General features: G+C 19.1%; 3 protein-coding genes across 3 annotated transcripts; 1 reads left to right on the top strand and 2 right to left on the bottom strand. All coding sequences in view use genetic code 6, as the record gives it.

Annotated features, from left to right (window-relative positions):
* Positions 1 to 2,005: 2,005 nt before the first annotated feature.
* Positions 2,006 to 3,622, bottom strand: TTHERM_00106840 (transmembrane protein, putative; the record flags this gene model as incomplete). The annotated part of the gene is made up of 1 exon (XM_001012328.1): positions 2,006 to 3,622. One exon carries the CDS (start codon positions 3,620 to 3,622, stop codon positions 2,006 to 2,008), a length of 1,617 nt encoding a protein of 538 aa, XP_001012328.1.
* A 1,383-nt stretch (positions 3,623 to 5,005) lies between these two features.
* On the bottom strand, positions 5,006 to 10,159 carry TTHERM_00106849 (hypothetical protein; the record flags this gene model as incomplete). Its single annotated transcript, XM_001471212.2, has 13 exons — positions 10,106 to 10,159; positions 10,001 to 10,050; positions 9,403 to 9,492; positions 9,090 to 9,179; positions 8,744 to 8,833; positions 8,373 to 8,462; positions 8,142 to 8,231; positions 6,812 to 6,901; positions 6,455 to 6,544; positions 6,020 to 6,109; positions 5,664 to 5,753; positions 5,299 to 5,388; positions 5,006 to 5,108 (listed from the first exon to the last, which is right to left on the bottom strand). Exons 1-13 carry the CDS (start codon positions 10,142 to 10,144, stop codon positions 5,006 to 5,008), a joined length of 1,092 nt encoding a protein of 363 aa, XP_001471262.2. The 5' UTR covers positions 10,145 to 10,159.
* A 2,908-nt stretch (positions 10,160 to 13,067) lies between these two features.
* On the top strand, positions 13,068 to 13,553 carry TTHERM_00106860 (hypothetical protein; the record flags this gene model as incomplete). Its single annotated transcript, XM_001012330.1, has 1 exon — positions 13,068 to 13,553. One exon carries the CDS (start codon positions 13,068 to 13,070, stop codon positions 13,551 to 13,553), a length of 486 nt encoding a protein of 161 aa, XP_001012330.1.
* Between the last annotated feature and the right edge of the window lie 511 nt (positions 13,554 to 14,064).

Genomic DNA, 14,064 nt, shown 5'->3' on the forward strand with positions numbered 1-14,064 from the left:
TATCAACCAAATACTATCTATATCTTACAACCAAAATTAATTATCTCCTTTTTTCTAATCCATTAATATATCATAATAAAATCCAAAATGATACCATAATTTTTATATCATCTTAATAATTTAAAATACTCCACATATTTTAAAATCCAAATTTTTATTTAATAATTTACTTTTTCCCAAGGTAATGTTAAGCTTGTATCAAATGTAACCTATTCTAGATAGCAGCTAGAATGATATTTTAAGACTCTTGAAAAAAAGTAAATTTAAAAAGGCTTTTTAAGTCAATAAATTATATCTTTGCTATCCAAATTACTGAATTAATTTTTCCCCACTGACAAAAAACGAAATAACTTATTATACTTACAAAACTAATTTCGTTCTCATATAAAGTAACGCATAAGATACTTTTAAAAACAAACTTAATATGTATTTTTTGTATATTCCTCTACTTTATTATAAAATATTTTCCCTTATATATATGTATTCAAGATAAAATTTATTACAAAAATCTATAAATAAATCCTAGGTGAATAATTAATTATTTAAAATTCTTAATCAGTAATAATTTGTAAAACTAAAGAAAAGATGAGTAAAGATAGTAAATAAAATAATAAAGTTAATTGTAATAATAAATAAATGAATTAATAAATTTATTCGCTCTTCTTCTTTCTTATTATTTGTATAAACTTAATTATATGTTTTCAAAGAGTTAGTTAGAAAAATCTATAATTTCGCTACTGAATCTTTCAATAAAAATATCATCAAAGTGAACTAAAAACAAATACCTTGCTTTTAAAAATCAATTATTATGTATTATAATTTCGAAAAAAGTTGGCATTAAACCCCCTCTTATAATTATTTCCTTCAATAAATCTATAGACTTACTTTTCAAATTTTATGATATTAATTATAGTATTTTTTAAAATAAATATTTCTTCTTTGCTATAATAATATCAAAAGTAACAATAAAGAGAAATAAGTTTACTTAATCATTATCAAACAACTTAAAAAAATTTCTATTATTATTATCCCTATAAAAACTAACCTTCCATTTAATTTTTAATATTTATTTTAATAAAATGTAATAATTACAAATAATAACATAATATCTAAATCATCATTATAAACTATTTAATTCATAATCAAAATAAATGGTATGGTAATTTTTTATTTTTAAATAGTAAGAATATTTTAAAATATTAACTAACTTAATTTATTTTATAATAAAAATCTTTTGATTGAGAAATATAGATTATTTTTTTATAAACAAAGATGAGATGCATATTTATAATCTAAGATAGCTCATTAAAGAAGAAAAAAAAAAAAATTTAATTAGATTATTATCAAAAATACATCTCATTTAGTTATTAGAACTGATTTTTTAATTGTTTAGTTTTATTAAATTTCATTATTTTTATTTAAAATAAGTATTGAAACAAAATTAAATTCTATTTCAAAAAGATAGTAAGTAAGTATACATGTTTGTTTTCATTAATAGATTACTTTTTAGTAAAAGAAATTTTATTTGAAGTTAAAAAAATATTTTAATTAATAAATATATTCATCATCTTATATAAAATATAATATTTGAATGAAATAAAATTTCAAAAATAAGTTCATAAGTCAATAACATTTATTCTAAAAAATTGATTCATTAAATAGAACAATAAAAGAAATGAATATTTATTTATTTATTATATATATTTATATAAATACAGGCGAATTCAAAAATGCAAAACCTTTTCTTAGGTTAATTACAGTTTAATAATTATTGATTATTTGTATATTTTTATTATTTACAAGTATTATATATATATTTTAAATCTTTTTATTAAATCTTCTAAATTATGAAAATTTTAATGAGTTTGAATTTATTTCATAGTTATTAACTATTTAATATTTATTTTTTTACTTACTTAATATTGATCACTTACTAATTAAGTTAATATTACTTATTTGTTAATGTCTTGAAAAATATTTTATTTTTTATCAATATATTTTTAAATCAAATGTTTATTTACAAATTATTATGATTACCCATTTTTTATATTAATGGAAATCTTAAATCATCATAGAGATCGTAGTAAATGCTATAAGGATTGTTAATTAGAAGGTTTTGTATATGAATCTGCGTAGCTTTTATCTAGTAAAATACTTATTTCATGTATATACAATAATTTAAGAAAGACTCATCCCCTCTGATGATATTAGAAATTTTAGAGATGTTAATACAAATCAAAGGATAATTAATTAGTTTTTGTATTGCCTAGTTTTTTATGCTTGCTAAATTTTGCATGTTAACTACAAAATCAAAATAGTTGAATTTTTAAATTTGAATTTCGTTGCAAATTAACTCGAGTTGGGCAATATTTTCAAAATTTAGTCTGACACCTACTATCCTGATTTTTTAAGAGTCGTAAAGGAATTCTAAATTCAAAATAGGTTCTTTCTGCTAGTTAAAAACAACAAAATGGTAAATTATATCCTTATATTTGAAGAGTATCTTCTTAGTAATTTCCTCTACTAATTTATTTTGATACTCCATGGTGTCATTATTATTGAAACTCACTTAAAGACTAACTATTTTAGTAATTGGACTGATAGCTTTCCTTAGTTACTCAATTTCTTCAAGTTTACTTACAATTTTTGTAATTTGTAGAGGAGATTTCCATATATATCTAACGATGACCATTATTTAAAATAAAAAGAAGAAACATGCAGCTAAAATTCCTATGGGAATAGAGTAATTTAGATAGTACATTTTGTCACTACCAAAAATTAAAACTAGTAAGAGCAGAGCAACCCAAAACAATATAGAAAAGAAACCATAAAGTATGTAGCTAAATATTTTTTAGCATCTATCGTTGTGCTTAGAATATAAAAATTCCGCTTCTAGTCTAAGTCCAAAAACTTAATTTATCATGAGATAAATAAGAGACTCAGTAAAATATAAATGGGTATTTCTTTCTAAAATCATGCTAAGAGAAACTGCAGCAAATATGAAAGCAATTATATATACATACCACTTGTTGCCTACTTCTTAAATTAATGCGAGTAAAGATAACTAAGTGTATTGATAAGCAAGTCCCTCAGCTATCATATAAAGATATTAATGCAAATTTATTAAGTTTCTAAAGTAAAGTCTTTAAAATAACAGAACTTGATTAGTAAAAAGCAAGATAAGAGAGATTATCATATAAGTCATTTGCTTTTCGTAAGGCTAATCAGAAGTTTGCAAGTAGCTTAGTATCGCATAGTGAAATATCACGCTAACCAATAAATTAAGAGGAATCTTTAAATTATACTTATTAATTATTTTATTTTAGGCTATTAAGGCATTAACATTATTGTTGTTATTATTGTTTATATTATTGTTGTTGTTGTTATTTTGAATGTTGTTAACATTATTGATGTTATTATTATTTTGGTTAATGTTGACGAGATGGTTTTAGTTTGGAATAAAGTTACCATTTTTCACTTCATTTGTGAATATATTATCTGGATCAAAGTGGAATATCTCCCAAGCGATATGATAATACCACTTATCATATTGCTTATGAGTATAAAAATAAATGAAAAAGCCTAGTTTTTCCAAAATGACTAATGCAACTATAATCCACATCTCCGTAAATAAATTACTTTAGTACATTTTAAAAATCCCAACAAAGATAAACAAATATGAAACAAAAGAGATTATTCCAATGAATCTGTATGTGACCTTTTTTTCGATGGGATGGTTGTTTTTAATTTGATAGAATCTCTTAAAATCTTTATCGATCATTTCTTACTACTACTTTATTAGTCAATTTAAGAATAGATTTGATAATTTTACTTGTTTTAAGAAATATTATTATTAATTATATTAAAAGCTGAGCGAGCAAACAAGCAAACAAACAATCAAAAGCAAATTCTTCCTCATAGAATTAATTATTGCTATTTTGAATAATTTTATGAATGAATACAAATTAACTAGAAGTTCAAATAAATGTATGCTTGCTATTAATTTATCAAAATTTTTGCTTACTTTTGGTTAAATACAAATACATTCTTCACAATCACCTTAACCAATTTTTATAATTTTTTTTAAGGTGGCAAACAATTTTTTTTCATTCATGATATAATCTTACAAGCTTTTACTTTTTGCATATAGTTAAAATTTGCAGAAATTTAAAATTATGTTATTCTCATCAAATTTAAATTAGAGTATTTACACGCACAACTATTTGAGTACTCTACTTGATATCATTATTAAAATTCCCTTTTCTTTTTAATTTAAAATTTAAATAGTTTTCAACATACATAATACTAATAAAATTCATGGTATTCACATATTTTTCAAGCACATATATAAACAAAATTATTAACTTACTCATATATACTTAATCTTCGTAGAAATATGAAATTCTTTAATTATAAAATCATGTCGTATTTTTTAAATTCACTCAACCAAAATATTTATTTCCAAATTCACCTATCAAATACTTTCATAAAAATATTTATAACTCAATTAAGATATTCATACCAATTAAAAAAATTAAATCTTTGTTTTGATGAAAAATATTTAAAAGTTAATTAAGCAAAAGATTGAACTTTTTAAAAGATATTATTGTAATAATTTATTTTATGTTATTTTTCATATAAAATATATTTAAATTTTTTAATACAAAAAATTTTTTAAAAAGGCTAAAATTAATTAAAAATTTAATAGAAAAATCATAAAGATTGATTGATATAAATTAAAATTATAAATATTATTAATTAAATTCTATTATAAAATTATTTATTTTTATATAAATTATATTCAAATACATCAGCCATTCAAAAAAATAGTGATCTCAAATCACTAAATTTTTGAATGGCATTTGGCTATAATTTAAAATAAAAATAATATACATCTTAAAAAATATTGAGAATACCTATATTATTTAATATAACACATTAATATTATTTTCTATTTTTCAAATATTTAATATTTATTCATCCCTTTTTCACCACTTGTTTATCATCAAAATAAATCGAAATATATTTTAAAGACAATTAATCTTTTTGATTTAAGACATTTACTTTTTACATTCAATTGTTATTATGATTCATTGATTTCATTTTAACTTTAATTATAAATTAAAATAAATTACTAAAAAAAATTAGATAGAATAAAATTTTTAAATTAAAAATATCTTTAAAATTAATAAAAAAGAAAAATAAATTAAATAAAAAGCTCCAAATAAATTAAAAAGTTTTTAAATCCATTTTTATATTAAAAAATATCACAATCGAAAACAGTTAAACTGTTTTTACCTAAGATAAAGTGTCAAATTTGATAGATTAGTATAATTTGCTAAAGTAGATCCTAAGTCTGCTCCACCATTTGCATCAATTAAATTATCACTTTTTAAATATTGAAGAAAAAATATTTTATTAATTAGGTAGAAGAAAAAAATGGAGAAAAAATATGAAATAAAAAGATATTAATAATAATAAAAGCAAAATTTGAAAATATAAAAACAAGATAAATTAAAAAAGATTTAAAAAAAACGTAAGTAATAAAAAAGAAAAACAAAAATTAATCAAATAAAAACAAATTAAAATAGTTTAAATATATTATTTTAAATTCATTTTATATTTAAAAATATCAAAATTGAAAACAAATAAAATGTTTTTACCTAAGACAGAGTGTCAAATTTGAGAGATTAGTGCAATTTGCTAAAGCTGAACCTAAACCACATGCACCTTATTTACCAATTTTATTGAAGCTTTATAGAAGAAAAAAATTGTATTATTTTGTTATTTTGAAGAAAAAAATGATTAAAATATGAAATAATAAAAACAAACTTTGAAAATAAAAAAATGAGTTAAATTAAGAAAGATAAAAATAATAAACGTACAATTTAAAATAAAAAGAAAAATAAATCATAAAAAAAGCTAATAAACAAATTAAAAGAGCTTATATATATTGTTTGTTTTAATTCATTTTTTTAACTATAAATATCATAATCTAAAACAAATAAGCAATTTTTACTCAAGGTAAAGTGCCAAATTTGAGAGATTAGTGCTATTAGCTAAAGCAATACCTAAGCGTTATGCCCCTACATCACCAATTTTATTGTGACTTTTGAAATATTGAAGAAAAAATATTTAATTTGTTATCTAGAAGAAAAAATTTGAAATAATAAGAAATGAATTAATCAATAATAATAATAAAAGCAAAATTTGAAAATAAGACAATAAATTAAATTAAGAAAGATAGAAAGAAAGATAGATAGATAGATAGATAGATAGATAGATAGATAGATAGATAGGAGAAAAATAAAGAAAGACAAGTAGAATAAAAAATAAAAAGAAAAGTAAATTAAATAAAAAGCTAACAAACAAATTAAAAGTGTTTAAATATATTGTTTAAATTCATTTTTATAACTAAAATTATCACAATTGATAAAAAATATATTATTTTTACCAAATTTTGAGCGTCAAATATGAGAGATTAGAGCAATTTGCTAAAGCAGAACCTAATCCTGATACTCCAATTACACCGATTTAATTGAAACTTTTTAAATATTGATAAATATATATTTAATTAATAAGTTACTTAGAAAGAAAAAATGAATAAAAAAGAAATAATAAGAAATCAATCAATTAATAAAAAAAATTTTAAAATATAAAAATGAGTAAAATTAAGAAAGATAGAGAAAGAAAAAGAAAAATAATCAAATAAAAAGCGAATAAACAAATTAAAAATGTTTAAATATATTGTTTAAATTCATTTTTTTAAACTAAAAATATCAAAAAATCTAAAATAAATAAACTTTTTTACTAAATATCAAGTGTCAAATTAGATAGATTAGTGCAATTTGCTAAAGCGGTACCTAAGCATGATGTACCTTCATCACCAATTTAATTGGAACTTTTTAAATATTGAAGAAAAAATATATAATTTATTAGTTAGTTAGAAGAAAAAAATGAAGAAATAAAATTAAAATAATAATAAAAGCACAATTTAAAAATAAAAAAATGAGTTAAATTAGCAAAGATTGAAGAAAAAAAAAAACACAAATACAATAAAAAAGGTAAATAAAAAGCTAATAAAAAAATCGAAATAGTTTTAATATATTGTTTAAACTCATTTTAAAAAGTAAAAATATCACTATCCAAAACAAAAAATTTTTTTACCCAAGATTAAGTGTCAACTTTGAGAGATTAGTGCAACTTGCTAAAGCAGATACTAAGCCAGATGCACCAAATGCACCAATTTAATTATCACTTTTTAAATATTGAAAAAAAAATTTTTAATTAACTTGTTATTTTGAAGGAAAAAATGAATAAAAAATATGAAATAATAAGAATAATAATAAAAGAAAAATTTGAAAATAAAAAATGAATTAAATTAAGAAATAAAAAAAAGCACAAATTCAATAAATAAGAAAAAAAAAAGAAATTAAATAAAAAGCTTATAAACAAATTAAAAGAGTCTAAATATATTTATTATTTTAAATTCATTTTTACTTACATTAAAAAATATCACAACAAGTCTCAATCTGAACCAACAAATGAAATCCATATCTAATGTGGTCTGGAACAAAAAGAAGGCAAATTAAATAAATATTATATTTTATTATGTGAATAAAGCAGGATTTATAGTTTAAATTCATTTTAAACTATACTTGCTCACTATAAATAATCTAAAATTCAATAATTTGTATACTTAATAAGCATAAAAATAAATAAAAATATAAATAAATATTATAAAATAGTTAATTTAAGAGTTATTCTGAGTGCATATTTATGTGCGAGTATTTCTATTCTATTCTCTCTATTCTTACCAATTTAATTCCTACTTTTTAAGTATTGATGAAAGAAATATTATTATTTTGTTATTTTGAAGGAAAAAATGAATAAAAAATATGAAAAAATAAGAAATGGATTAATTAATTAATAATAAATAAATAACTAAAAGCAAAATTTGAAAATAAAAAAATGAGTTAAATTAAGAAAGATAAAAGAAAAAAATAATACAAGTATAATTAAAAAGAAAGAAAAAAACCATATGAAAAGCTAATAAACAAATTAAAAGAATTTAAATATATTGTTTAAATTCATATTAATAACTAAAAATATCATAATCCAAGACTAATAATTTTTTTTACCCAAGATTAAGTGTCAACTTTGAGAGATTAGAGCAATTTGTTAAAGCAGAAACTAAGCCATATGCACCTTATTCGCCAATTTAATTATCACTTTTTAAATATTGAAGAGAAAATTATTTATTATTTTATTATTTTGAAGGAAAAAATCAAATAAAAAGCTAATTAAAAAATTAAAAGAGTTTAAATATATTAGAAAATTAGACAATCGTAAATAAATAAACTGTTTTTTACACTAGTTAAAGTGCCAAATCTGAGAGATAAGTGCAATTTGCTAAAGCAATACCTAAGTCCGATGCTCCTTATTTACCAATTTAATTCCTACTTTTTAAATGTTGAAGAAAAAAATATAATTATTTTGTTATTTTGAAGGAAACAATTAATATAAAATTTGAAATAATAAGAAATTAACGAATAATAATAAATGAAAAATTTGAAAATATAAAAATGAAATGAGTTAAATTAAGAAATATAAAAAAAACACAAGTATAATAAAAATAAATTAAATAAAAAGCTAATAAATAAATTAAAATAGTTTAAATATATTGTTTAAATTCATTTTTACAACTAAAAATATCACAATCGAAACAAATAAACTTTTTTACTAAAGATCAAGTGTTAAATTAGAGAGATTAGTGCAATTTGCTAAAGCAACACCTAAGCCTGATGCACCTTTTTAACCAATTTAATTGTAACTTTTAAATATTGAAGAAAAAACATTTAATTAATTGGCTATTTAGAAGGAAAAAATGAAGGAAGAACAAAAATGAAATGATGAGGTGAGTAAGTTAAATTAAGAAAGATAGAAGAAAAAAAAGTATAATTAAAAAGAAAATTAAAATTAAATCAAATAAAAAGCTAATAAACAAGTTAAAAGAGTTTAAATATATTGTTTAAATTTATTTTTAATAACTAAAAATATCGCAATTCAAAAAAAATAAATTTTTTTACCCAAGATTAAGTATCAAATTTGAGAGGTTTTTGCAATTTGATAAAGCAGAACCTAAGTCTAATACACTGATTGCACCAATTTAATTATCACTTTTTAAATATTGAAGAAAAAATATTTAGTTTGTTAAAATAAAAAATGAGTTAATAAAGATTGAAAAAAAACAAAAACACAAGTGCAATAAAAAACTAAATCAAATTAAATCAAATAAATAAATAGCTTATAAGCAAATTAAAAGAGCTTTATTATATTATTTTAAATTTATTTTTATAACTAAAAATATCACAGTCCAAAACAAATAAATTTTAATTTTACACAAGATTAATTGTCAAATTTGAGAGATTAGTGCAATTTGCTAAAACAGAACCTAAAACTGATGAACCTTCATCACCAATTTATTTCTAACTTTTAAATATTTAAGAAATAATATATAACTAATTAGTTAGTTAGAAGAAAAAAATGAAGAAAAAAATCAAATAATAAGAAATAAATTAAAAAATAAAAATAAAAGCAAAATTATAAAATAAAAAAATGAATTAATAAAGATTGGAAAAAAATAACACAAGCACAATAAAAAAGGCAAAAAAAATTTAAAGAGTTTAAATATATTATTTTAATTCATAAATATAACTAAAAATATCACTATCAAAATACACATAAACTGTTATCATCAAGTAAAAGTATTAGAAAGAAAAAATGAAAAAAAAATTTCAAATAATAAAAAATGGATAATGAATTTAAAAATTGAAAGTGAAAATTAAGTTAAAATAACTTTAAAAAAATTTGTATTAAAAAAAGAATGAAAGAAAGAATATAGGTGAGAATTACTATTAGAAAAATAATATTCTAAATAAATTGTAAGTTAAATATATAGAAAGTATTAATAATAATAATATTTATAAATTAAATATACTTCAAATTAATATGGAGAAACTAATGAGATTAGAGTGAAGAGCTTAAAAACTTTATATTAATAAAAATAAATTTAAAGATTATTGATAAAAAAAGAAATAATTACTTCTTCTAATGTATTATATAATTTAATCTATTTTACCATTTATTTTTTTTTTAATATTGAAAAGCAAAAAAAATAATATAAATTTAATTAATTATAAGCGGATAAAAAGAACAAATAAATTATATGTATTTATAATTTTGCTTTTATAAACAAAAAAAGTTAGCGTAAAATTCATTCATTATTTAATCTTAATATTTCTATTTAAAATGTGTATTTAAAAATATAGTAAGAACTACAGGTGGCTAATTAGTTAGTTAGTTAGTTAGTTAGTTAGTTAGTTAGTTAGTTAGTTAGTTAGTTAGTTAGTTAGTCATATGTTCAAAAAACTAGTAAAATAATTACTGTTCTTAAATTTAATAATAATAATTTTTATTTGTTTTTATTTTTTTCTATTTTATTCCTGTAATGAGGGGAATTTTTATAATATCTCTAATTATTCTCTAATCCAATTATTTTTTTTTTGATGAGTTTGATATCATTTTCTGAATCGATATTATTTTTTATAACCTGGTTTTATTTTGATTAGAGTTTTCTTGATTCTATTTTAAAATAATTATCGATTAATTGATGCTTTATTATTTTTAATATCGCTACCTCAATTAGAATGATTAAAGATTTTTCATCTATGATGAAAAATATGATAATGGGTAAAACAAATCAGCATTAATTTCTAATGATAATTCAGTAGCAATTTTTTATTTTTTATTTTGAAATTTGAGGAATAGTGAGAATTTTGTTAATTTGAAGAAGAAGAAAAATATTTGTACGGAAATTAACATCATAAAGCTAATCACTGAGCTGGTGTCCTCATTATTACATTTTTATAAATTATGATATTTTAATTTTGATTATTTTTATAAGAATAAAATCTGTAAAATACATAGATAACATACAAATCAAATAGTTAATTTTACTAATTTTGTAAGTTTTTTAATTATTTAGTTTTTATAGTAGTAAAAATCTTAATGAGATTAACAAATACATGATGAATTGCCATCTATTATCATGTGTAGATGATACAAATTTTTAGAAGTTATATTTAATTTGCAGCCTAAAATGAAATTCTAAAGAGCTATGGATTTGTTAATAATTTTACAGTTTTCAAAAGAATATGTTTAGCACGAATTAAACATTATTTATTTTAAATTAGAATCACTGCCAAGAAATTAAAGTATTGGATTTTAAATTTCACTAATGATATCATTTGTAAAGATTTTTAATATTTAATTTTTATGATCATAAATATGCTTATAACTATAATTTTCATTATATTTTACTACTAATGTAAAGTCTATTAATATTTTGTTTCCTAAAATGCAAAGTAATAAATCAATAATTCGATCTTTTGAAGGAGTATAGTACTATAAAACAATATTTAGTTAAACTAAATTTTAAAGCTAATTTATGGAGCAGCCAAGATCATAAAATGAGTTTATATTATTGTTAATATTTGAGTAAATACTAATTTGCAAATGTTTTATGCTCTTAAATCCATTAGACCTCAACCCATCACATAGAAATTTCAAACCCTCGTTTACGCTTTACATTAACCTGCTTGCAGTGATGTTAATTTAGACGCCTTGGTTATACTTACCATCTTATAGGATTTTTAAATCACCTTAAAAATGAGTAAAATCAATATAATCTCCTCCAAATCCCTTTACCTAATCTTCAATATTTAAAACAATCATATCTTATTTCTTAAGATTACTTATATTGGTAAAAAATCAATATTAAATATATTATTAAATTACAAAAATTAGATAGATAGATACTTTAAGATAAAAAATAATTAAAAGTTCTTCTAATATTTTAGATTAATTTTTTATTATAAATTTTATTGTAATTATTAAATTTAGTAGATAATATTATCAAGTTAATTTCAGAAACAATTATATTAGCTAAATATTTAATAATTATATTTGATAAATAAAGAAGTGAAAATAATATTAAAATTTTTAGAATAACTTTGTTTGCAGTTTTTCAATTTACTTTATGCTATTATTAAAATAATTAATAATAATTTAATCTCCATAATTTCTTATTACAGAGTGATGAAATTTTTTTGTGTTTAGTTATTAAAATATTTGTTTAAAGTAAAACATTTTGGAGAAAAGTAGAATAAGGAGGTTAAATTAATTAATGAGGATCGATAGTATATTCTTTTTAGGGTAAAAATTGAATATTTAATATCTAATCAATTTAAAAATATTTTTTATTTATCAAATTTCAAGACTAATTAACTTATATTCAATTTTTACAATATAAAAATAATTTGGATATGAAATTAAATTTAAAACTCTAAACCAATTAGTAAGATTTATTATTTGAGTGAGAAAATTCAATCTGTTAAATTAAAAACTACAAGGATTTTGAAAATTTTTAATACTTATCGAACAAAATTCTATTTAGGATTGACAAAATCATATTAATATTTTAATTTAAATGTTTTTTGATTAACTTGATTTATATTTATTTACATATTAATTCTCAATAAATATTAATGGATCAAGCAATAAAAATACTAATGTTTGTAAAAATTACATAAATCTATATTATTAAAATAATTACTTATGATTTTTTGAATTTCTAAATTGATTTTATATCAAATAAATAATTGTTTTTTAAATTTAACAATATTAATGAATTAATTTAATTAAACTAGATAAACAATTCATTCATTCATTGCTATATAAAGAATTTTTGAAAATTTACTCAAGAATATGTATTTATACAGAATTTTTATTTTATTAATTGATATAATAAATTGATTTAAATCTAAGAAAATATTTTCAAACATAAAAAGATAGAATATTTTTTGTGGGAATGGTCAGATTTGATTTATTTTGTAATTATTATATTTTTATTAAATAGAGTAAGTAATTTAAAAAAAGCATCAACAGATTATTTTTTAAATTTTAAAGTAAAAGCTAGTGAAGATATTTATTTATTTGTTTAAAAAATGGAAGGGGAACTTGATATGGAATAAATTGAGGCAGATTTTGGTATAAATCTGAAAGATATTCCTATTTAAGATATTCCACTCAAGCTTGGTGAAACAGAGTATTTTTTTGCAGCAAAAAAGGGTTTGTGGAAAACAAAAGTAGAAAATTAAAATGATGAAAAGTTTGAAATGGTAGACAAGGAAACGGGATATGAAAAAAAGAAGAAAAGAAATAAAGATGAAGGAGACAATTTAAGTATTCAAGAAATGTAGAGTCGTATAACTAAAATAGAACAATAAATAAAATCATCAATAGGCTAAATTACAGATCTTGATCAAAACATATAAAATACGAGAGAGAGATTGAAAGAAGTAAAACAAGAAAATAATAGACTCACAGAAATATATATCGACGAACATTTAGAAACAGAATTACTTGTGTTATAGGCATAAAGGATTATTTAAATATAGAAAGATATATTAGAATAAGAAAAGAATTTATGAATAATTTTAAATTTTACAAAATTGATTTATATATTTGATTATTATACTAATACTTTGCACTTTCCAACAAATGACTCTTCAAGATTATTTTGAGTGAGTGATGGATTTTTTTCAAATCATATTATTTTTTATCTTTTATTATTTTATGTTATTTACTTACTATTTTAAAAAAAATCATTTGATATGAAATAAATGTAGTCATTATGCATAAAAAATTATTTTACGTTGAAAATATCTTATTTATTTCTTAATAAAATAACCAAAGCTAAGTATTTTAAAAACTTCGATTTAATAATTTAAACCAATCGAAAAAAGCCAAATTAAATTTTTACTCCTTATTTATTAAGTTTTTTTATATTAAAATCTAATAAATTATTTTATTTAATTTCTCATAAATTACAAATAAAACTTGGTTAATTTATTTATGTATTATGAATAATATCTTGATTATTTTGTTTTGAAAACTACTTTTTTAAAAATTGTATATAAAAATTTGAAAGTAAAATAAATT

Source organism: Tetrahymena thermophila (genome assembly GCF_000189635.1).
Source record: "Tetrahymena thermophila SB210 genomic scaffold scf_8254716, whole genome shotgun sequence".
In the NCBI taxonomy this organism is placed as follows: Eukaryota; Ciliophora; class Oligohymenophorea; order Hymenostomatida; family Tetrahymenidae; genus Tetrahymena; species Tetrahymena thermophila.